Below are 24,566 nucleotides of genomic sequence, written 5' to 3'. Positions count from 1 at the left end.
ATGCCCCCAGCAAGGGTGACACTGTGAGAAAAGTAGCCAGGAAGGTGAGGGCTTCCCCAGTCCAGCTTAGAGGGGATGAGAGCTCCCTGTCTCTCCTTCCTGAGCTCTCCCTGCCCCAGTCACTCCAGGATAGTCTGCTCATTTCCATGGGTTGAGGAAATAGTTTCTCTCAGGATGGCCTCTCCATGTAGCATATGAGCATATCCTGGCCCCTGGATCTTCCCAGGAAGGAGACAGCTTCCAGGGGTGAGAGGAGAGCCAGCCCCCCAGTTCTCATCCAGACTTACCTCCTCTGGCTTCATTGTATCTATAACCTCTACAGACTCCTGGGGAGAACAGAAAACAGAACCACGGTCAGTGAAGGAGTACACAGCCCTAACTCCACAGCAAAATCCTGGAGTGCAAGAACCCCTTATTCCTAATCTCAGCTGTATCACCCACTTTCCAGCAACTAACCCTCCCTGCCCCCTCCCTCCGCCCACTCATCCCTAAGCCCAGAAGGTCACCATTATACTCAGGGTCCCTCTCTTCCTGCTAGGGTGACCAGACAGCAAATTTGAAAAATCGGGATGGGGTGGGGGTGGGGGGATAATAGGAGCCTATATAAGAAAAAGACCCCAAAATTGGGACTGTCTTTATAAAATCGGGATATCTGATCACCCTACTTCCTGCTCACTCCTAATCCCCACTGTGCACCCCCCAGATACTCAGGGGCCCTCATCTTTCCCTGGGTGTCATTGTCATGGATGGTGGAATCTATGCACTGGGATGCTTCCAATCTGCACACTGGTCCAGGTCCTGGTTTGGTGTGGGGTTTTGCTTAGTCTGCTCTGGATGCCTTTTGGACAGCCCCCTTGGCCTATACTTTCTTAGATCTGAATAGATCATCATGAAGCCTGCCTCAGTACCTGCAGTTTTCAGTCTGCTTCCTTCCCCAGAGCTGGTGAAGAGCTTGAAAGCTTATACCTTCCACCAACAGAAGTTGGTCCAGTAAAAGATATGACCTTACCCACCTTGTCTCTCTCCGTACTGGCAGCACAGACAGCGCCTAGCCAGCAGGATCCTCACTTCCCCATGCATACCATGGCCATCCTCTTCTGCGGAAATCCCTAAACCTTTACCAGGAGCTCAGTGTAACAAAGTGAGGATTTTTCCTTGTTATGTTGTACGTGAGTGTATGTGAGTCTTACTGTTGAGCTTATATGAGTTTTACTGTGTGTGCCTCAGTTTCCCTCTGTGCTGCACCAATGCCTAGGTGGTGGGAATAAGGGTGTTTGACTTTGGCTGAGATCCTCAGGGGCAAATGAGGCTGCTTCTGCTGCCTGCATGTAGGCTATGGCCTGTGCCTTTGATAACCTGAAACCCAGGAGGGGAAAGCAACCAGGTGACACATTGCCTGGGAAGCAAGACCAAGACCAGGAGGAGGAGCAATGGAGGTGTCTGAGGTCAGGTCACTGATAGCTGGGCAGTCTGCTTGTGGGGCTGGAGTGGGGAGTCCAGGGCATCTGGCCTTGGATTCCCCCAAGATGGACTTGGCTGACAGTCACTGATTTCCGTGCTAACAAGTTCTGTTCTACACTGTGTTCCTGTCGACTAATAAACCTTCTGTTTTATGCTGGCTGAGAGTCACTGCTGACTGCGGATTTGGGGTACAGGGCCCTCTCACTTCCCCAGGAGCCGCACGCAGGTGGACTCGCTGCAGGAAGTGCACAGTGTGGAAGGGGATGCTGAATGCTCCAAGGTCAGACCCAGGAAGGTCGAAGCTGTGTAAGCTTCTTGCCCTGGCAACAGTATGCTCAGAGAGAAGAGGCATGCTACCCCAAAGTTCTGACTGGCTTCATATAGAGTAGTTCCAGAGCACCGCCCCAGTGACTCTTTAATAACTGGTGGGAGCGCTGGGATAAACTGCACCCGGTGGACAGTGCATCCTGCAGTAAGTGACTGGGGAGCAGTAAAATTAAGGTGGAATTCGTGGGAGATAGGCATGCAAAAGGCTCAGTGAGGAGTGGTTGCAGGAGGCAGAGGAGCCTACAGCTTAACCTCTAAGAGAGACTGTGACCACTAAGAAGGGCTGTCACACTGAAGGGGTTCCTCCAAGGGACTGTAAGGAGCTGAGAGAGCACCGGCCTGTGAGTCCCTGACAACTTGGGAACAGCGAAGAGATGGCCTATAGCCATCTCCTTAAGAAGAGCATTGTAGAGCTGTGCAGAGAAGGAGAGGGCTGCGCATTGGAAAGTTCACCAAGGCCCAGTTAATTGCTCAGTTGGAAAAGAATGATCACTCTAAGGAACTGGTTCTTGACCCAACTGGGGCCACAAGAGAGGCTGGGAGCAGTCAGGCAGCACCAGGGCCCACATTGGTTCCTGATCCAGCTGTGGCCACAAGCGAGGTTGGGAGCAGCTGGGTGCCCCTGAGACCTGCGTCCCCGACCAGCAAGGGGTCTCCCTGGTGGATCTGAGAGGGATGGAATTGGAGCTGATATTGAAGGAGTCAGAGGACTGTGAGAGACAGGGAAGGCATGAGGCAGAACAGCAGGAGAGACAGTGGCAGCAGGAACTGGCGATTGCTGAGCTGAGAGGTAGAGGGACCGGTCCAGGGGATCCAGGCCCTGCTCCTGTAACAGTCGAGGATTTAATTTGAATCCAAGGAACCAACTGGCTGAGACTGAAGCAGTCAGTGTAAATGCAAATGGCAGAGAGGAGGAGTTGCTAAGCTCAGGTGCCCTGCCTGTCTGTAACCAGACTCCTGGAGCTAAGTGAGACAAAGAGATGCTCCCTGCCCCTTTGTGTGGGGAGGAGGGGGGAGAGATGGCTCATGCTGGCTCTGATACTGTGAACAAAGCAGCAGGCTCGCTGCCTGCCCTCTCTGGGACAGCAGGGGTGAAGCTGAGCCCAGGGGGAAACTGATTTTCCAGAGAAAGCTTGCTGAGCTCATGGGTCTGGCCCAGGAGAATCTAGCCAGGGCCCAAGGGAGGCAAAAGGTCTGGTATGACTCCGCACCTGCTCCTATGGCACTGGGGACCAGGTGAGGGGTCTCATCCCAGTGAGGAAGAATAAGCTGCATGCTGCCTGGGATGGGCCCTTTAAGGTCATCACCCAGCTGAATGAGATGAACGATGTGGTGGAACTGCCCAACTGAGCTCACAGCCACTGAGTGTACCGTGTCAACATGAGTGCCTAGTATTAAACGAGGATATTGATATAACAGGCATCACCGAAACCTGGTAGAATGAGGATAATCAATGGGACACAGTAATACCAAGGTACAAAATATATCAGAAGGACAAAACAGGTCGTGCTGGTGGGGGAGTGGCACTGTATGTGAAAGAAAGCATAGAATCAAATGAAATAAAAATCTTAAATGAACCAAACTGTACTACAGAATCTCTAGGGATAGTAATTGCATGCTTGAAAAATAAGAATATAGCAGTAGGGCTACATTACAGACCACCTGACCAGGATAGTGTTAATGACTCTGAAATGCTCAGAGAGATTAGAGAGGATTAGAATCTATTAAAATAAAAAACTCAAAATGATAATGAGGGATTTCAACTATCTCCATATTTACTGGGTACATGTCACCTCAGGAAGGGATGCTGAGATAAAGTTTCTTGGCACCTTAAATGACTGCTTCTTGGAGCAGCTGGTCCTGGAACCCACAAATGGGGAGGCAATTCTTGATTTAGTCCTAAGTGGAGCACAGGATCTGCTCCAAGAGGTGTATAAGCTGGACTGCTTGGTAATAGTGACCATAATATAATTAAATTTAACATCCTTGTGGCAGGAAAAACTCCACAGTGGCCCAACACTGTAGCATTTAATTTCAGAAAAGGGAACTACACAAAAATGAGGAGGTTAGTGAAAAAGAAATTAAAAGGTACAGTACCAAAAGTAAAATCCTTGCAAGCTATGTGGAAACTTTTTAAAGACACCATAATAGAGGCTTAACTTAAATGTATACCCCAATTTAAAAAACATAGTAAGAGAACCAAAAAAAGAGCCACTGTGGTTAAACAATAAAGTAAAAGAAGCAGTGAGAGGCAAAAAGGCAGCCTTTAAAAAGTGGAAGATAAATCCTAATGAGGAAAATAGAAAAGAGCATAAACTCTGGCAAATGACATGTAAAAATATAATTACAAAGACCGAAAAAGAATTTAAAGAACAGATAGCCAAAGACTCCAAAAGTAATAGCAAAAAAATTTTTAAATACATCAGAAGTAGAGAGCCTGCTAAACAACCAGCGGGGCCACTGGACGATCAAGATGCTAATGGAGCACTCAAAGACGATAAGGCCATTGCGGAGAAACTAAATGAATTCTTTGCATCAGTCTTCACTGTTGAGGATGTGAGGGAGATTCATATCTGAGCCATTCTTTTTGGGTGACAGATCTGAAGAACTGTCCCAAATTGAGGTGTCATTAGAGGAGGTTTTAGAACAAATTGATAAACTAAACAGTAATAAGACTCCAGGACCTGATGGTATTCACCCAAGAGTTCTGAAGGAACTCAGATGGGAAATTGCAGGATTACTAACTGTCATCTGTAACCTATCTTTTAAATCAGCTTCTGTACCAAATGACTGGAGGATAGCTAATGTGACGCCAATTTTTAAAAAGGCTCCAGAGGTGACCCTGGCAACTACAGACCCAATAAGCCTCACTTCAGTACCGGGCAAATTGGTTGAAACTGTCGTAAAGAACAAAATTGTCAGACACATAGATGAATACAATTTGTTGGGAAATAATCAACATGGTTTTTGTAAAGGGAAATCATACCGCAGCAATCTACTAGAATTCTTTGAGGGGGTCAACAAGCATGCGGACAAAGGAGATCCGATAGATATAGTGTATTTAGATTTTCAGAAAGCTTTAGACAAGGTCCCTCTCCAAAGGCTCTTCAGCAAAGTAAGCTGTCATGGGATAGGAGGGAAGGTTCTCTCATGGATTGGTAACTGGTTAAAAGATAGGAAACAAAGGGTAGGAGTAAATGGTCAGTTTTCAGAATGGAGAGAGGTAAATAGTGGTGTCTCCCAGGGATCTGTATTGGGCCCAGTCCTTTTTAACATATTCATAAACTATCTGGAAAAAGGGATAAACAGAGAGGTGGCAAAATTTGCAAACGATTCAAAGCTACTCAAGATAGTTAAGTCCCAGGCAGACTGTGAAGAGCTACAAAAGGATCTCACAAAACTGGGTGACTGGGCAACAAAATGGCAGATGAAAATTAACGTTGATAAATGCAAAGTAATGCACATTGGAAAACATAATCCTAACTATTCATATAAAATGATAGGGTCTAAAAAAGCTGTTACCACTCAAGAAAGAGATTTTGGAGTCATTGTGGACAGTTCTCTGAAATCATCCACTCGATGTGGAGTGGCAGTCAAAAAAGCAAACAGAATGTTGGGAATCATCAAGAAAGGGATAGATAATAAGATAGAAAATATCATAGTGCCTCCGTATAAATCCACGGTACGCCCTCACTTTGAATACTGTGTGCAGATGTGGTTGCCCCATCTCAAAAAAGATATATTGGAATTGGAAAAGGTTCAGAAAAGGGCAACAAAAATTATTAGGGGTATAGAACGGCTTCCATATGAGGAGAGAGTAATAAGACTGGGACTTTTCTGCTTGGAAAAGAGGCGACTAAGGGGGGATATGATAGAGGTCTATAAAATCATGAGTGGTGTAGAGAAAGTAAATAAGGAAGTGTTATTTACTCCTTCTCATAATACAAGAACAAGAGGCCACCAAATGAAATTAATAGGTAGCAGATTTAAAACAAACACAAGAAAGTTTTTTTTTCAAGCAACGCACTGTCAACTTCTGGAACTCCTTGCTAGGGGTTGTTATGGAGGCCAATACTATAATGGGGTTCAAAAGGGAGATAGATGGATTCATGGAAGATAGGTCCATCAATGGCTATTAGCCAGGATGGGCAGGAATGGTGTCCCTAGCCTCTGTTTGCCAGAAGCTGGGATTGGGTGACAGGGCATGGATCACTTGATGGTAACCTGTCTGTTCATTCCTTTTGGGGCACCTGCCATTGGCCACTGTCAGAGGACAGGATACTGGCCTTGATGGACCTTTGATCTGACCCAGTATGGCCGTTCTTATATTCTTATGGAGCCATACTGTGACAGGGAGAGGCTGGTACTGACCATATGTGGTCAGTGGGAGAAGGGGGAAGAGCCCCTGGTGGGTCTGTTCTCTGAAACAGGAGCCAGCCCCTTGCTAGAATCAATTCCCTTCTCTGACCAGGTAACCCCGGCCCAGCAGGCAGAGATCAGAGAGGTGCTGAGTTCCTACTTGCAGCTGTTTTCCAACCAGCCTGGGCTCACTAACCACACTGTCCATTGGGTGGAGATTGGAGCCAGTCCTTCCATCAGGTGTTCCCCATTTAGAGTCACTGGGAACACAGTCCAGGCCCTGGAGAGTGATGTCAGGGACATGATGGCTTTAGGGGTAATCCAGCCATCCACCAGCCCTGGGGCCTCTCCCATGGTGCTGGTCCCCAGGAAAAATGGGTTGATCCCATTCTGTGTGGCCTATCAGAAGCTCAATGCCATCACCATGTCTGGTGCCTGCCCCATAACTATGCCTGATGAGATCCTAGACACCTTGTGGGTGGGGGGACTCAGTACCCCACTACCAGGGATCTCACCAAAAGCTACTGGCAGGTGCCTTTGGAACCAGATGACAGGTTGGAACCTGTTTTTGTCATCCCTTTGAGGCTTTACAAATTCCTGATCCTACCTTTCAGCCTCAAGGAGGCACTGGTCACCTGCCCGTGCCAGACGGATCAGTTACTGAGGGGGATGGAGAATTTTACCCTAGCATACATTGATATTTGTGTCATTAGCCAGACGAGGGAGGACCATGTGTCCCAGGTGAAGAGGGGCCTGGAACACCTCCAGGATGCAGGGCTGACTGTAAAAGCTGGGAAGTGCAAGGTGGGGATGGCAGAGGTGTCATACCTGGGCCACAAGGTGGGGAGCGGCTCCCTAAAGCCAGAGCCAACCAAAGTGGAGGCGATCAGAGATTGCCCTGCACTCCCAAAACATAGCCCAGGCCTTTATAGGGATGGCAGAGTACTACCAGAGGTTTGTGCCCCGCTTTAGCTCTGGGTCAGCTCCCATAATGGAGTTATGCAAGAAGGGTAAGCGAGACAAGGTGGTCTGGACTGAGCAGTGCCAGAGGGCTCTCTGCACGCTGAAGGAGGATCTGGTCAAGGACCTGCTGCTGCTAAACTCAGCCTTTGATAAGCTCTATATGGTGTTCACAGATACCTCAAAGGGCTAGGTGTGGTGCCAATGCACACTAATGCAAACACCCCATCATGTACCTGAGCAGGAAGCTGCTGCCCCGGGAGCAGAGCTATGTGGCCATAGAAAAGGAATGCCTCGCCATGGTGTGGACTCAAAGGGCTGCAGCCGGATCTATTTGGGCATCACTTCATTGTGTACACTGACCACTTGCCCCTGCCATGGCTGCATCAGATGAAAGGGGCCAATGCCAAGCTCCTGAGATGGAGTCTATTTCTCCAGGATTATGAATGGAGGTGGTCCATGTTAAAAAGAGTGCAAATGTTATAGCCGATGCTTTGTCCCGTAGAGGGAGGCCTGAGCTTCCCCAGTTCACTGGCTAAAGTGACCCCACTCAGTTCGGTCTCAAAGAGGGGAGAGATGTGACGGGGTGGGGATTTTCCCTTGTTATGTTGTAAGTCAGCATATGTGAGTCTTACTGCTGAGCCTGTGTGAGTCTTACTATTTTGCATTAATACTGTGTATGCCTCAGTTTCCCTCTGTGCTGCACCAATGCCTAGGTGGTGGGAATAAGGGTATGTGACTTTGGCTGAGACTCTCAGTGGCAGGTGAGACTCCAGCTGCCTGCATGTAGGCTATGGCTGGTGCCCTTGGTAACCTGAGACCCAGGAGGGGAAAGCAACCAGGTGACATATTGCCTGGGAAGTGAGACAAAGACCAGGAGGAGGAGCGACAGGGGTGTCTGAGGTTGGGTTGCTGGTAGCTGTGCAGTCTGCTTGTGGGGACTGGAGAGGGGAGTCCAGGGCATCTGGCCTGGGATTCCCCCAAGATGGACTTGGCTGACAGTCACTGATTTCCATGCTAACAAGTTCTGTTCTACACTGTGTTCCTGTTGACTAATAAACCTTCCGTATTATGCTGGTTGAGAGTTACTTCTGACTATGGAGTTGGGGTGCAGAGCCCTCCGGCTTCCCAAGGAGCCCTGCACAGGTGGACTCACTACAGGAAGCGCACGGTGTGGAAGGGGACGCTAAATGCTCTGAGGTCAAATCCAGGAAGGTCGAAGCTGTGTAGGCTTCTCGCCCTGGCGATAGTATGCTCAGAGAGAGGAGGCATGCTACTCCAGAGTCCTGACTGGCTTCATATGGAGTAATTCCAGAGCATTGCCCGGTGACTGTGACATTCAGCATCATTCATGCATCTCCCTGTCTGACACCACTGCCCCCACCCTATGGCCAAGATCTCTCAGAGGGAGCCTTCATTCCTTCAACTTCCCTCCCTCATCATAGGCACCAACTTCTACTGGCGCTGGTGGGTGCTCGACCCCCTCTCTGCCCCTGGCCATGCCCTGACTCCACCCCTGCCCCACTGCATTCCACCCCCTTCCCCAAAGTCCCCACCCCAACTCCACCCCTTCCCTGCTCCTATTCCGACTCCTTCCCCAAATCCCGACCCCAGCCCTGCCTCTTCCCCCCTCCTCCCCTGAATGTGCCACATTCCCACTCCTCCCACCTCCCTCTCGGAGCTTGGTACAGCTGTGTGCCGGCAGCAAGCGCTGGGAGGTAGATGGGGGAGCAGGGATGCAGCATGCTTTGGGGAGGAGATGGAGGAGGAGCTGAGGTGGGGTGAGGCGGGCAGCTCGGCTGCCAGTGACTGCAAAGCACCCACTAATTTTTCCCCATGGGTGCTCCAGCCACAGAACACCCATGGAGTTGGCACCTATGTCTCTCATTACTGCGCAGCTGAGCTCTCTGGGCCCCTAACCTGGGCAATGCTCTCCTTCTTTGGTGGCTGGTTGTAATGGCACAAAAGCTGCTGGATCACATGCCTCAAGCTCCAGAAACTCCTGGCTGCAGGAAGAAAATGAACAAAGAGGAGAAAAAATGAGGACAAGTGAGAGACTAAACACAAGGCAGCAGGACTATCCCAAGGCAGGCTGGGGAGAATTCGGAGTTAGCAGGAAAGGGCCCAGCCAGTCAGAACACGCCATTCCATGGGTGACAGGGCAAGATCTGGGACAGGCAGGAATCAGTCACATTAATCCATGCAATACCCCCTACCTATGGAGGGGAACTAAACCTGCACACAGAGAGCCTTGGAGGGTGGCTATCCAGAGAGCAATGTTCCCAAGAAGGAGCCAGAAGCAGAGGGCCACTCACATGCAAGGTCCCAGTGCCATGCTGTTCACATAGAAAGGGTTGTGGAAACCCTGAGAGGACTTGTAAAGAGGGATGATGATGTCCAGGGCTTTGGAGCTGTGCTCCGGCTCTGCTCCAGCTTCAGGCAAAAACCTGCAGCTCCACTGCTCCAGAGCTGGTCCACGCTCCAGCTCCGGGCTCTGCTCCAAAGCCCTGATGATGTCAGAGGGTGAGGGTGAGGGACATGAGTCTGGCAGCATTTTGGTTAAATTACAGGGGACCAAAATGGATGCGGCAGGGGCAGGAATGTGGTTTGGGCAGAAGGGACAGAAAAGGCAGGATGGGGTCTAGAGATGCTGTAACAGACAAAGCAGCAGCTGAATTTGTCAACAGTCTGAATGTGAGGGGTGCAGGAGAGAGGGTCAAGGATGACGCCATCGGCCTGAGGCTGGGAATGGAAAGGACCATGGATTATTCATCCTGATGGGAAGTAGAAAAAAGGAGAGATGATATTGCTATGCAGAGTTTAAGCTGATGGGGGAAGACCCAGGAATAAAAATGAGAGAGGGGAAAGCCCTGTTAGGGCACATCTGCTCCGTCCCCTCTTCCTCCTGCCACCTCTGGATAGCTCCCTGCAGCCTATTCTGCAGGGCTTTGTCTAGCCTTGTTTAAAATGGCTCAAGAGATGCCCCACCCCCATTTCTCTTGGGGTGACTATTCCCCAGACAAACAGACTTTTGCCATCTGGTAAGTAGGGGCATTAGCTGGTATACTGCTCTGCAACCACACTGAGCATATAAGGGACCCTATTGTGCCTTAAAGGCACAGGCCCACACTGGTGGTGCTGCAGAAAGGGGAGTGCACCCAATGCTTCACCCCCAAAGGGGTGCAGTGAGGAAGTGCTCTCATCCCTGACCAGCCAGCTTTACTGGCCAGGGTGGGCTGGAGAGTGAGACTATGGTCCCACCTCCCCTCTTCCCTTTTGGGCGGCTACAAGCACTAGCCAAGAGCCCTGTCTTCCTTGCTCACCCTCAGGGGCTGTCCACCATTAGGCTCTCTCTGTGCAGTTCAGGAGGCACAAAGAGAAACTACAACATTTTCATTTTGCAAGAAATTTCCACCTTTTGAAATATGTTTTCATTCTGAATTGGAACAAAACAAATATTCAAAATTTGTGTGCTTTTCCCATGAAACAAATTTCTAATGTCCATTTTGGAAAATCTGCATTTCAGAAAGTTTGGGATTTTTGTTTTGGAACTATGAATCTTTATTTCAAATGTCAAACTTTCATTTTGAATTTTATTTTATTTTTCATTTGTATGCAATTTGTACCTTACTTCCTGATATGTCAGTAGTAGTTGTGCCTAATATTGTTAAAATCATTAAGAGCAGTTGCTACTTTAAAAATAAAATAGTTCCTCTATTATATTATGTCAAAGTATGACATGTCAATAACAGTAGTGCATTATATGTACTAGTCATATGTTCAAGTTAGAACACACTATAAAAACTGTAAAAATAATATAAAAATAAAAAAATAACATTTGAAACAAAATTTCAAAATAAAACAAAAATTGTTTTAAAAAATTTCTGTAGTAAATTGTCAAAACTGACAATTTGGCAAAAAAAAAAGTTTTGTTGAAATAGCTTTTCCTATGAAAATTTTCCAGCCAGCTCTATCCTCAGCCCCTCACACTCACACAAGCAATAGGCAGTGTGGCTTTCCCAGTGTTGACTGGGATGTGGAAAGCTGGGGCACTCTGGAGGTCACCATACCTGGGGTTTCCTGGGGCCCTGGTGTTTCTGGCATTGGTTTATGAGGAGCCACTGGGCCATTGGGTTCCTCAGGGTGACTCGGAGCAGGAGAAGGTTGCTGAAGTGGCTACCGAAAGAAAGGAAATAAAACAAGAATCACCCTGAATAGCTTCTTTCCCTCCCTTTCCCAGTGCCTCTCTGTTTCTCAGGGCTCGTGTACGCATACGGTGCTGCTGTAGCGCATAGTGAAGATGCTGCATATGCTATCGGGAGAAACTCTCCCCTCAGTGTAGGTACTCCACCTCCCTGAGAGCAGTAGCTATGCCAGCGATGGGAGAATCCCTCCCAGGGACATAGTACAGACATAAGTTTCTAGTGTAGACCAGGACTCTCTCTCTCCTCCGCCTCTCCTCACTTCAGTCTCTTCCCCACCCCCACCTCCCACTTACCTCAGTCTTCTCCTCTTCATCCTCATCCTCATCCACGAAAGCAAAAGATTCACGCTTCCAACTGGACATGGCAGCCCACTGGCCTTTGCTGTGACCATCGTAGGGTGCCTCAGCCAGCTTCTGCTCCATCTCCTTGATGATGCGCAGGCGCCGCTCCTGGCCAATATGCCTCTGGAGAAGGGCCTGCAGCTCTGACCGCTCCACTGAGCCCAGCAAGATCATGGACTCTGCAGGAAGAGATAACATGGGGAGCCAGTTGAAGGACGTGTGTAAGCCAACGCTCCCTGCCCAAACTGGCCACGTTAGCCCTGAGGAACGGAGAGGGTGGTGTTTTTTTGGACAAGGCCATACAACAAATCAGCAGCAGAGCTAGGGTCACATCTCTGGTTTCCCAGGCTGGTTCCCTATCTTCCAAACTACATACCTCCAGAGACAGACTCTTTCAACTAAGGCAAGCTTCGGAAAAGGTCAGATTCCCCATACTGCTTACCTGGTGAATCCACTAGAGGCAAGGTCTTGACAGTTGTGCTCTGAAGCAGGGTCTGCAGGTCCTGGTATGTACAAGTAGAGGAGATGAATTTCACATCACAGACCATAATATCCTCAACAAAGATATTGTATTTGCTAGAGGAACAAAGAAAATAAAGAGAGGGGTTAATATATCATTCAAATATGTCTAAAAGAAAAACTTCCCAAAGAGGAAAACAAAACAAGAGCTGCTTTCAGATGTGTGCTTTATACAGCCAGATACATACTCGCAAGTGGGAGTAACTACAGGGGAACTCCTTCTCCATTGCCCTCCTGCTGTTTCACAGCCTCCTCCCACTCTATTTATGTATCTGCCACCCCCCATCCCTGCTCCATCTCTTTGTGGCCAAGCCTATACCCCTTCGTTTCTCATTGCCATTTCTTCTGCCGTTTTTCCCCTCCTCTTCCCAATCCCCATTGGTGGTACCATACCTTATGTAATTCCAGCCCAGGTCGGGCAGGTAAGGCAGCTTCTTCATCTGGATGATGCTGTCATAGAGACTGGGCTGCAAACTCTGAGCCACCATGTTGGCGAGGATGACAGCAACCATCATGGGCAGGATGTGGGAGATCTGACCCGTCAACTCAAAGCAGATCACTGCTGTGGAGACGGTGTGGCTCACTGCTCCTGTCAGGGCTGCTGCACCTTTCCCAGTTGAGGGGGGAGAGCAAGGATAGTGTCAGATGGACCAGGGGATTTGTGTAGGCGGGGATAGAAAAAAGAAAAATGTGGAGACTCACCAATGACAGCATATCCTCCAGGTAAGATTTTGTAAACCATGCCATCAAAGAGGATCCCATCAGGGAAGAGTGATGCCATGATTTCACCAATGAGTCGGCCAAATGCAGCCCCTGGAAAGCATCGCATGAAGTCACTGGTTAAGACCCATCCACCCAAAATGGCTGTGCTCTTCAGGGAAGGGAATATGTGTGATCTCTGCTGATAAAAGCCATTGGTAATTTACTAGTGCTTATATGTTAAAACAAAAACTACATTATGATGGAGTTAAGATAGAGATTTTGTATCAGCAATAAAAGGGCAAAAACCACTCCAGGGAAGGTGTATTTATCCCCAAACACAAAAATACAAATCCAGGAAATCCAGAGCTAAGTTTACACTTAAAATAAAGCCAAATATGTTCAAGTCTGAAAAGGCACAGTTAAGCCACCCAATAACCTTAACTCTGCCCTGTAGTGACACCATGCAATGACCATACAATTATGATTACTGTGAGTCTGTGGTCCCAGACTGGACAAAACTGATTTTTGAATCGCATTTTAAATGGTGTCTATATAGTGCAAAGTTAAGGGTGTCCAAACTGCATGTCCAGATATGTTTGGATATCTTTTAAGTACAACCATAACTGAATTTCCTGGCATTGCAATGCTTGGTTTGGGGATAATTATAACATTTTACTCTAAATTAAAATAGAACCTCAGCGTTATGAACACCTCAGGAATGGAAGTTATTCATAACTCTGAAATGTTTGTAACTCTGAATAAAACATGATGGTTGTTCTTCTAAAATTTTACAACTGAATTGATTGGATACTGCTTTGAAACTTTACTAAGCAGAAGAAAAAAATGATGCTTTCCCTTTTTAAACATGTTTTTAGTCATTTACAGTTAACACAGTACTGTATTGTATTTGCTTTTTTTGTTCTGTTTCTGCTGCTGCCTTATTGTGTACTTCCAGTTCTAAATGAGGTGTATGGCTGATTGATCAGTTTGTAACTCTGGAGTTTGTAACTCTGAGGTTCTACTGGACTAATATGTACTCTCAATACTAATGACATTTTAACATTTATTTTCTGTTTTAGGATTAACAATCATTAGTCAGTCATCAACCACTTGTCACGAGTCACTTAACAAACCATGGCTGAGGCTGCAACGTACTGGTTCTGAGTGAAGGCTTGATGTTGCTGTCTTATAGCTGGGGCCACAGAGACGACAGGGGGCCTACTATTAGTACCAGTTAGGGGAGCTTTTCTTCAGCTCAAGAGGCAGGGACCTGAGTTTTTGGAACTGAAGTGTCAGGGTTCAAGTCTGGACCCTGGGTCTGGTTTATCTAGTAATTATGTATGTTGTTTGCAGTGCACAGTCCATTATGTGGAGAAACTGCAGGAATTTCCAGATCAGCATTTGTGAGTTTGGGAAGAAAGAGAAAGGAGCAGAAGGTCAGAGGCTGGGCAACCGGACTGTTAATGAAGTTCCTCATAGACAGCTTGTGGGAGCCATGATTTGAATTCCCTCTTAGAAACACCATTGTGAGCTTGCTCTCTCTGTTTCCCTGTCAATGATAATTTCTCTCCCTCTCTCTCTGAGAAGCCCAAGAAGGAGGTTAAAACTCACCCAGTACAAAAACAGGCATGAAACCTCCACAAGGTATCGGCATGGTAGTGGCGACGACAGACATCCAGAACTAGGACAGAGGGATATGGGGTGATAGTTAGTGTGTGGTAACAGCATCTCCTGCAGCTGCACCATAGCCTCCAGCCTGCCTTCTTATGAGGAAATGCTTTTGGGGGAATCTGACAGACTCAGCAAGAAAACCAAGGGCAGCTGGGAATGTGAGGAGCAGAGGAGAGTGGGAGAAATTCATGCAAACAATCAACACTCCCAGAGACTGTCTACTGCACAGAGCTTCCCAGGGACTGTTGTGCTGGTGGGGAAGCTAATCCATAAGGGATGGGATGAACATGGAGAATTACCTTCCCTTTGATCCACAGAGATGGGATCCCCCCTTGCTGCAGAAAGTTTTACTTATTTATAAAATGGTGCAGGCCACAACTTCTGGCAGAGTCGCAACAAACTATCATGCTGGAACTGGGAACCCCTAAACCTGTCCCTGGCTGATTTCACAGTCACCTTCCTCAGGAAACAGACCAGCCTTGTCCCATGCCCTGACGGCCAACACACTTGGCCTTCGTCAGATTAAAAGGGTGAGTGGATTCTACCATTGAGGGCTCCACAGAGAACACTGCCACCCGTCCCCAGAGAGCTCACATCAAGGGATTCTCAGTAGGTGTGGCCCAGCAGATCTCAGTTGCTGAAGTGGTACTGTTCCTAGGGAGAGAGGTGATCTCAATGGCATCCAGAGAGCAACACCTTGAATTTCCTCTAGGAGAACTGAAAGTCAGTAAGTGCTTCAGAGAGTGGGTGTGACACACTCTGCATCATGTAGTTGCTGAGTGCCTTTCAAGGGCAGCTTTGTGCAGGGTAGTTGATGTAAAAAGGGCCATAAAGCCAGTAGATCCAGCCACACCCCCAGCAGATGGAGAACCTCCAAGTGGTATGGAGTCTGCAGAACAGCTCTACAGCTTCTAGTGTAGCGACATGCTAAGGGAGAGCAGCCATGGCCTGAGCACCTCCACATTCTGGCTATTCTTGGCTGCTGCAATGGGCCCTTGGGACAGTAGCCCTGTGGCTACTCTAACACAGAGTCTTAGCTGGTCCCAGAGTCTGGGGAGCTGCAACAGAGGAGTGCAACCAGCTCTGCTCCCTTTCCACTGAGTAGCGCCAAACTCAGCCCATATGCAGCTGAGTATTGGGGCCAAGATGCAATGCAGTGGAGAATCAGGCCCATGGACGGCAGGTCGCATAGACTAGAAGAGGCTTTGCCTCCCTAAACAGCCAGGTGTGGCCCCACCTCCTGCTTACCACTGCTTTCTGTGTGTGACTCCAGTCCTTCAGCCTCCAGTGCTCCGCTGGGGAGGTTGGAGCCGCACCACCTGCCCTCCCGGCACTCCTTTGGGCCTGGGGCGGGTAACTGTGGTGGAGGGGGGGCGGAAGGGGCAGGGTCTCGGGCGGAAGGGGTGGGGCCGGGGCTAGCCTTCCCCACACGGCGGTTCGCGCGCCACCCATGATCAGGCCCAACCTTTGGCCAGAGCCACAGAGGTAGGGCTTCTTTGCGTAACCTGCTCCTCTTTAAGACAAACCAACAGCAAAATAAGCAGCCTGAAACAGCTACTCTAGCAGTTTGTCACAGCAGCAAAGAATCTAGAGGCAGGAATGACCTATCACACCATATGGGAACATTCACATGACTCTGGAAGGATACGTTTCTTGCATTACAGATCAGATGTACACTGCACTGCTACTCCCCATGGCCCACCGTCTCTCAGTTCAAATAAAAAACCCTTTATCTGCATGACAAGCCATCCCAGCATTACCAAAGAAGCCGAACCTGTTAGCCTCCATCGGAAGGACATACAGTCTGCCCAGGATAGTGTATTGGGATCCCTGTGCCCACTGGCCATTATTGTCCAGTCCTGATCTCGGGGATGCTGTCTCTCTTCCTTCCCCCAGGATAACACACAGTTTGTCCTCATCACTATTTTTCTGTAAGAAAATCTCATTCTTGCTAGTTCCTATTTTGGAGTCTTTTTCTCTTTCAGTCTCAATCTCTTCTCTTGGGTAGAACTTTGTCATCAGCAGATCTAAAGCACTTTACAAACAGCAGGGTGATGTCAAAAGTTCTGACCCCCACAAGAGGGGAGACAGTCCAGGATGGGTGGGCTTCCTACCTTCATGACGAAGAAGAGCAGGATGATGACGAAGACACTGACTTTGGGGTGGATCCAGATGGCAGATTTCCCTAGCATTTGTGGGTCCCCCATGTGCTTTGCCCAGGTGTAATTATCAAACAGGGAGCTGATGGCTTCCCTGGGCATCAACTACAAAGAAAGAAGGGACAAAAACTGTCAGTGATTCTCAAAAGATTAAATGGGGTCAGTGTTATACCCAGGTTCCCCACCAGAGAGGATCCCCACATTTGATTCTCTTTGGATATTTCCTTCTAGAATATGCCTGCTCAGAAAAGAGAGAGGGCTTTGGCTGGAGGAGAATCTAGTTAATCTTCTCTAATGTTTAAGGGGTTACATTTCCCCACCTAAACCCCCATTTCTGCCTGAAGGGGAGCATGGAGATTATTACTCTCAGAGAAATCTCTCCTTCCAGCCCAGGAGAGGTCAAATTCTTCCCGAGCAGGAGGCAGGAAGAGATTTAGGAAGGGGACACCTCAAAGTCTTTCTCACTCACCATGGTGTGTGTTTGTTGATCTGAGGATTGGGGAGACGGTTACATGTGTTTCTTTCAGAATTACACATTTACTCCTTTATAACTACTCTCACCTCTCCAGCCATGAACTGCCCGAACCCCGGCGGGAAGGTCACCGTTGCTATAAGGAAGGTTATTACTCCTGGGTATACAAGGCGACTGAAACAAGAAAGAAAGAAGTTGAACACAATATTACAGTTTGTTATTTTCCTGCAGTCCTATTTCCTTGGCTGTGACCGTGTCAGATCATACAAGCAGGAGTAGGCCTGGGAAATCACTCAATAATTTGCACTGTTCTGTTCATCCCTCTGAAGCACCTGGCACAGGCCATTGTCAGAAGACAGGATACTGAGCTAAATGGACCATTGTTCTGCCCCAGTATGGCTGTTCTTATGTTCATAATGCTTGCAGAAGAGTCAACAATTAAGCTGCTAGACAGACTACAGAGGATAACTCACTAGGGGATGCTCTCCTCTGTGAGCCAGCATTGGCCCCAAGGTGCCAGGGGGTGCTGTGCTGCAGGAACTGGGGTGGGTGGCTCAGTACTGGGGAGGGTGCTCTCCCTGCTGAATCGGCACTAATCCCAATGCCCTAACATGGTACTAAAAGGAAGTATGTTGTTTAGCTGAGATGTAAAGTTGAGGCAATGGAATCCTTTGGGGCAAAAATATGATTTCAGTGCAAGATATTGTTATTCATCACACTTGTCTGAATTCCTCCCATGCAGCTTTTAGTATTAAACACAGGTTGGTACTAGCTTGGGGAGAGGGATAGCTCAGTGGCTTGAGCATTAGCCTACTAAACCCAGGGTTTTGAGTTCAATCCTTGAGGAGGCCATTTCAAAGTCTCAGGATTAGCCCTGCTTTGAGCAGGGGGTTGGACTAGGTGCCTGAGGTACCTTCCAACTCTGATGTTCTATGCAGCCAGTTCTTCTGACACTTAAAGGGAAATGTCACCATTTTCTTTTAACTAGGAGCTCCTCACTACTCAGACCTGCAAATTGTTAGCTGTTGAGACCACTCAGCAACTCACAGGATGAGGCCCTTAAAAAATTTAGGAGGCAATACAATATTTTATTTTTTCTTTAAAGGAACAATGCTCACTTAAAACCCACATGTTGCAAACAGACATGTTTCTTTCTCTGTGTTGGTAATAATAATTTAGGATTTATTAGAGGTGAAAGATATTTCAAAATGTCCTGCAGAAATGTCATTACTGTAAAGCGACAAAGTGTCCCATGGGACCTTATAGACTAACAGACGTATTGGAGCATGAGCTTTCGTGGGTGAATACCCACTTCGTCGGATGCATGTGGTGGAAATTTCCAGAGGCAGGTATAAATATGGAGGCAAGAATCAGTCTAGAGATAACAAGCTTGGTTCGATCAGGGAGGATGAGGCCCTCTTCTAGCAGCTGAGATGTGAACTCCAAGAGAGGAGAAACTGCTTTTGTAGTTGGCTAGCCAGTCACAGTCTTTGTTTAATCCTGAGCTGATGGGGTCAATTTCCCATTCCTAATATCTGACTTGTGTCCATTTATCCTTTTACGTGAGGAATATGTAAAAAGCAACAAAGTGTCCTATGAAAGGATAAATGGACACAAGTCAGATATTAGGAATGGCAATATACAAAAATGTGTAGGAGAACACTTCAGCCTCCCTGGACACACAATAGCAGATTTAAAGGTAGCCATCCTGCAGCAAAAAAACTTCAGGACCAGACTCCAAAGAGGAAACTGCTGAACTTCAGTTCATTTACCAATCTGACACCATCAGCTCAGGATTAAATACTTCTGTTAGTCTATAAGGTGTCAAAGGATACTTTGTCGCTTTTTACAGATCCAGACTAACACGGTTACCCCTCCAATTATTTTAAAGCTCTTTGTTATCTTTCTTTTTAATATGCCTTTCAGCTGGGACCAAGAACATCAACAGAATCACTTTCACTGTTTGTTCTCAGGGATGCAATATTTGGGTTGATGTAGGGCAGAATAGCACTTTTAGCACTTTATTTCTACACCAATTTGCTCAAGTGTTTCAAAAACTCCTGTCCCGACTGAGATTAAGTCCCTCAAGAGTTTACATTAGCAGAATAGGCTATTTTTAAAGAATTCAAGTATAGCAAGTACCTGAAAAAATGTAATAACCCTTTTTATTTTCTACTAGGAAGGGGGAACTCAAAAAGGCAGAAGAATTTTCCATAAATGAATTAAATTCAGGGACAAGAATGAGCCTAGGAAACTTTGTTCCAGAGAGTAATGATTTCAAAAGCTCTCTGTGCCTGGATAGAGAGGCTAATACTGCCAGCAGCAGCTTACCCATAACTCTATTAAAATGGTTTTATAGCTGTGTATACAGACACATGGACGGATGTTACAGTTCAAACTCAGACTCCACTACATAGGTGTCTAAGTGAAACCCAGAGTGTAAACCCAGTAAACTAAGCACTTTGGAACTGTATGAAGTACAATTAGAGTCCATGGTCCTCTAGAAAGTCTTATAGCATAATAGAGAGAGTTTTTCCTAGGAACCAGCAGAGGGTGCGGTTTCCTCCTCAAGGTCCCTTCATTGAGGCTTTTGAAAAAGCTCCCGTGAAGTATTTTTTTTTTCAAGAGCGCTATGAAAAATGGACTAGAAAATGCCACGAAATTACCAGCCCAGGGAGTGGGTCCGTTGGGCTGGCCACGCGCCGGCTGGGGGAGCGTGGCCACGGGCCGGAACGCGGCAAGCCCGCGGCCCCGGTCCCCTGGCTGGAGTGCGGGAAGCCCCGAGGCCCCGCTCCCTCAGCGGGTCTGCGGGGTCCAGAACATGGAAAAGACTTTACAAAAGAGGTGATCTATTGTAATTCTGTCTGAAGGAACAGTGCAAGCTATAAAAAACACTATAGCAACTCACTGAAATATTCACTGCCACACATGTAATATTGGCCTCAGCAGGGCTGGCTTTAGAAAGTGCGGGGCCCAATTCGAACACTTTCGACGGGGCCCTGGCAGGGATGACTTAAAAAGAAAAAAGTGTAAAAAAAAGCCTTCCATTTCTTCCATGTATTATTTACTTTCCATAACTATATAAATAATAAAATTGTATATTATGTACATTGCATCATATATGCTGTTGATTGGTTATTAATGACTGCCAGTTCACATGTGTTGGTCCCCGCCACTCCCTGGGGGTGTGCACATGGGTGGGTCCCCGCTGCTTCCTGCCCCCCTCATTGAAGCAGGTGTGGCCCTGGGCCTCGGGCGCTCACAGAATTCTCCCCTGCTGCTTTCTCAGCCATACTCTATTTTGGTGACAAATTCCTTTTAGTTGTCTCTCTTCACAACCCCATCTATCTAGTGCATCTCCACAATAAATTTCGCAGAGACGCCTCTTCACGGGCTGCCCAACATTAGTGAGACATCACCATAGGCTACAGGTCCAGTAATGCCTCTTCACCCTTGACCAGATTGTAACAACGCTAAAGAGCTGAACAATTAAAGGGAAGGAAAGATTTGCTTCCTTTTTCACTCCTGCCCAACAGGTTCTACCTGCACCCTGGAGGTGCAACGGGAAGCAGAGTGCTCCTGGAGAGAAAGGGGACAAGACCATTAAAGGATTTTAAAGAGGGGAGGCTAAACTTTGGAACCTACCGTTATGTATTTACTTTGCATGTATAATTGCATGTGTGTTTGAAATCTTTATCATCGATGTAGAAAACTATTTAAAATCAATACTATATATAGCCCAGAGCTTCTCTCAATTAGAGAACAGAAGGATGTTGCAAAGGTAAGGTTGTGTCAGCAGCATAAATTGCAGTAAATGATGAAGGGCTGCATGGTAGTGGGAAATTGTTTGGATCCTATATGTGTCCATTTCTCGTTTTTGGAGGTTATGTTAATAAGCAACTTTACTGATATTTAATGATGTTTTATGTATGCAAATACCTGCCTGCTCTGAGATAGATAGATAGATAGATAGATAGATAGATAGATAGATAGATAGATAGATAGATAGATAGATAGATAGATAGATAGATAGATAGATAGATAGCAGTTTTTAATTGTTTTTTTTAAAAAACACTTTTTTTACTGGGATTTTTTTTTAACGTGGAAACATTTCTGTCAACCTTAATTTTATAAATGTTTGTTTTACAAAACTGAAATACTGGGTCAGATTTCAACTGGCGTTTTCTCCTTGATATATTCTAAAAATAAACTGTGGATCTTATGAAGAAATTATTGATTTTCTACTTTAAGAGCATTTCCTGTCTAACCAGTTATATTTTCTCTTCCTAATAAAAATTGCAGGAAGATGTTAGACTGTCTCTCCTGGACGAAGAACCTGTTTATGGCTTGTAAAGACAGAAGTTCAGCCCAGAAGAGAATTTCTTCCCTGCAGATAAAAATATCTTAACATGAATTAGACCGGATGTGGGCAAACTATGGTCCGCGGGCCACATCCAGCTCATGGGACCATGCTGCCCAGCCCCTTAGCTCCCAGCCAGGGAGCCTAGTCCCTGGTCCCTCTCCCGCTATCTCCCCTCCCCCACAGCCACATCGCTGCATGGACCATACTCTGGCCCACTGCTCTCACTGGGCAGTGTGGGGAGTGCAGCTGGCTCTGGCCAGGTGTCGTGGCTGCGAGCTTCTGCTGCTGGTAAAGGGGCGGGGAATGGGGAGGTTGGGGAAGAAAGCAGGGGATACTGGGGGGGCAGCCAGGAAGCAGGGGGCGGTTGGATGGGGAGGAGGTTCTGGGGGGATAGTCAGGGGATAGGGAACAGGGAGGGTTGGGAGTGGGAGTCCCGGGTGGGGGCCTGTCAAGGGGCGGGGATGTGGATAGGGGTCAGGAGGGCAGTCAGAGGACAGGGAGAAGGGGGAGTTGGACAAGGGGGTGGGATCCCAGGCGGAAGTTGGGGTGGGGGATCCCAGGAGGGGGTGGTCACGGGACAAGGAGCAGAGGGTGGTTGGATAGGGGGTGGGAGTCCTGGGGGGGGTTTCAGGGGGTGGGGGTATGGTGAGGGGTCAGGGCAGTCAAGAGACAGGGAGGTTGGATAGGAGGAGAGTGTCCCGGGTGGGGGCAGTCAGGGGACAAGGAGCAAGGGGGGTTGGATGGGTTGGGGGTTCTGAGGGGGGCAGTCAGGGGGCACGAAATGAGAGGGGGCAGATAGGGGGTGGAGGCCAAGGTGTTTGGGGAGGCACAGCCTTCCTTACCTGGCCCTCCATACAGTTGCACAACCCCATTGTGGCCCTCAGGCCAAAAAGTTTGCCCACCCCTGAATTAGACTCTTTGGGCCAGATTCTGATACTCTTACTAATATTGAGTAGCACCTAACTCCACAGGTATTATCCAGTGTCAGGAAGGGTAATGGCCTCTAAGGCAGAGTACTTCTGTTCAAGCACACTCACTATTTGGTGAGAAATTGGCTCAGAGCCATATGCCGTCGGACACACAGAACCACCTGGCGATTGAGGTAAACGAAAAAGGCTCCAAGGAACCCACAACAGATCCTAAAGTGGAGGAAATGAAATAAAAAGACATGAAGCACAATAAACAAAATGCCATTTATCCACCAGATAATAATGCCTAAGTATTTTTCACATGTGGATATTCACCTGGCCTTTTAAATGGCAACAAATGAGCAGAATCAAAGTTTGCACCTAAGGCTGCGTATCTCAGTCAGAGCAGCCATTTACTGATGTCAGTGGGGTTTCTGATAAAGGGAGAAAAATGTATTTGAACCCCTTTCTCCCCCACTTTATATCTTAAACCTTCCCATGTCCAAAAGGGGATCCAGAACATGTGTTAGAAGGGGACATCCAGCCCTGTGTGGCACAGAAAACTCCCAAGGGTGTTCCAGTCTTTTGTCTGCTGCTTTCCAGCTTTTTATTTATTTTTTTGGAGGATGCCATCTGTTACAGAGGTCTCCAAAGATGTTTCTGGTGGCACACACACCCCACTGTCCCATGGAAAACCCCCACAGTCAGTCTGTGTTATGTTGGTTGTAGGGATCCAATGCAATGGAGAGGATACTGCTTTTGCTCATCAGTGGGGTATAAGACTTGTCAGAGGTTCCACTCGGCATTTACCAAGGTGGAGACCAACCACACTGCACATCACTGTATCTATGTGTACAAGCAACCAACTAGTTGCTCAGAGACTTGGGTGATGGGAGAGGTGTAAGAAACTATGAGAGTCTGACAGATCTAACTGGGGGATGAAAGAGAGGATCCGGGCCAAGGTGGAGGACCAATATGGTCAGAAGAATTGAGAAGTCAGATTGGACCAGGAAATACAATCATACGGCGTATACAGGGACTCTGGCCCTGATTCAGCAAAGTAATGGTACCACTCACGTTCTTCAGGGTAAGCACGTGCTTAAGTGCTTTGCTGAGCTGAAGCCTATGTTCCTAATTATTCATTATTTAACCAAAAAGTGTGATGGACTCTCTGTGCTAGCATTGGCCTCTGTACTTCCTGCTGTAATCAGGACCAGGGAATGTAACCTGATAGGCAGGGTTGCATCTTATTCACCCAATGAAGTTAAAAGGCAACACACTGGAAACTGGTAAAAGGAAATTCTGTTTTCACAGAGCATAATTAAGATGGGGAATTCATTGCCACAAGATATTGCCAAGAATTCACTTTTCATTGCATGCATTTTCAAAATTGATGTATTTTTCATTTTATGAAATTTTCTATATAATTTTTTGCCTTTTTAATTTCCAACTCAGTCATTCCAAATATTATTTTTTATTTCAAAACTGAAAACTGACAAAAAGATACATGTAATTTTGAAAAATTCCAGCTGTGTGACTGGCCCCACCAATCAAAACTGGCAATGGGAACAAAAACCACCCACAACCAACCACTGGGCCTCACTGGCTGCACAGACCACAAAGAACCTCTGGCCAAGCTGCACGGGCCACATCTGCCACACCACAAACACCAACAACCCTATATAAAATAGAGAGAAAAACACCAGCAACTGAGTGTTTCACATACAGCATCTTTCCGTATTTTTCAAAAGAAAAAAACCCCTAATCAGGAAACTTTTACTAAAATGTTCATTTTTAAAATAAAACCATTTTTCAATTAAAAAGTGTTTTGTTCTGAAAATGTTGACCAGCTGCCTTTACTCAAGAGAGAAATATTTTTACAACCAGACCTTTAACCAAGCTCTAAAATATTTTCTGGATATAGCCACAAGGAAAATGTAATCTTACTGCCAATCCCAAGCACTCAAAACTCATGAGTCGGGCCCCAAAAATCTTGAGATTGGCTTAAAAATCATGAGATTTTAAAGGAATAAACAGGGGAGCTGTATTTCTTGGCCTTTCAGTTTTGGAGCCTTTGAAGTTCACTCAGGTGCCTTTTCAAGCTTTTCTTTGAAGTCAC

The 24,566-nt window shown here is 47.1% G+C and overlaps 1 protein-coding gene and 1 long non-coding RNA gene across 6 annotated transcripts in view; one reads left to right on the top strand and one right to left on the bottom strand.

The window, feature by feature from the left end:
- CLCN1 (chloride voltage-gated channel 1) overlaps positions 1–24,566 on the bottom strand; it is a 143,793-nt gene that overhangs the window by 3,801 nt on the left and 115,426 nt on the right. For all 5 annotated transcript variants that reach the window (XM_030536351.1, XM_030536334.1, XM_030536342.1 and 2 more), the window contains 11 exons: positions 22,577–22,678; positions 17,266–17,350; positions 16,660–16,809; positions 14,486–14,555; positions 12,875–12,985; positions 12,566–12,779; positions 12,096–12,229; positions 11,606–11,832; positions 11,178–11,283; positions 9,028–9,113; positions 288–326 (listed from right to left, as the gene is read on the bottom strand). In XM_030536351.1, the coding sequence (XP_030392211.1) occupies positions 288–326; positions 9,028–9,113; positions 11,178–11,283; positions 11,606–11,832; positions 12,096–12,229; positions 12,566–12,779; positions 12,875–12,985; positions 14,486–14,555; positions 16,660–16,809; positions 17,266–17,350; positions 22,577–22,678 (1,324 nt within the window). The remainder of the gene's footprint in view (positions 1–287; positions 327–9,027; positions 9,114–11,177; positions 11,284–11,605; positions 11,833–12,095; positions 12,230–12,565; positions 12,780–12,874; positions 12,986–14,485; positions 14,556–16,659; positions 16,810–17,265; positions 17,351–22,576; positions 22,679–24,566) is intronic.
- On the top strand, positions 7,586–23,671 carry LOC115636375. The gene is made up of 4 exons (XR_003996899.1): positions 7,586–7,693; positions 9,285–9,294; positions 13,861–13,863; positions 23,659–23,671. It is a non-coding gene; the product is annotated as an uncharacterized LOC115636375 (long non-coding RNA).

Source organism: Gopherus evgoodei, chromosome 1 (assembly GCF_007399415.2).
Source record: "Gopherus evgoodei ecotype Sinaloan lineage chromosome 1, rGopEvg1_v1.p, whole genome shotgun sequence".
Taxonomy (NCBI): domain Eukaryota; kingdom Metazoa; phylum Chordata; order Testudines; family Testudinidae; genus Gopherus; species Gopherus evgoodei.
The sequence above is the reverse complement of the archived record's forward strand: the minus strand, read 5'-3'. Positions and strand labels throughout refer to the sequence as shown.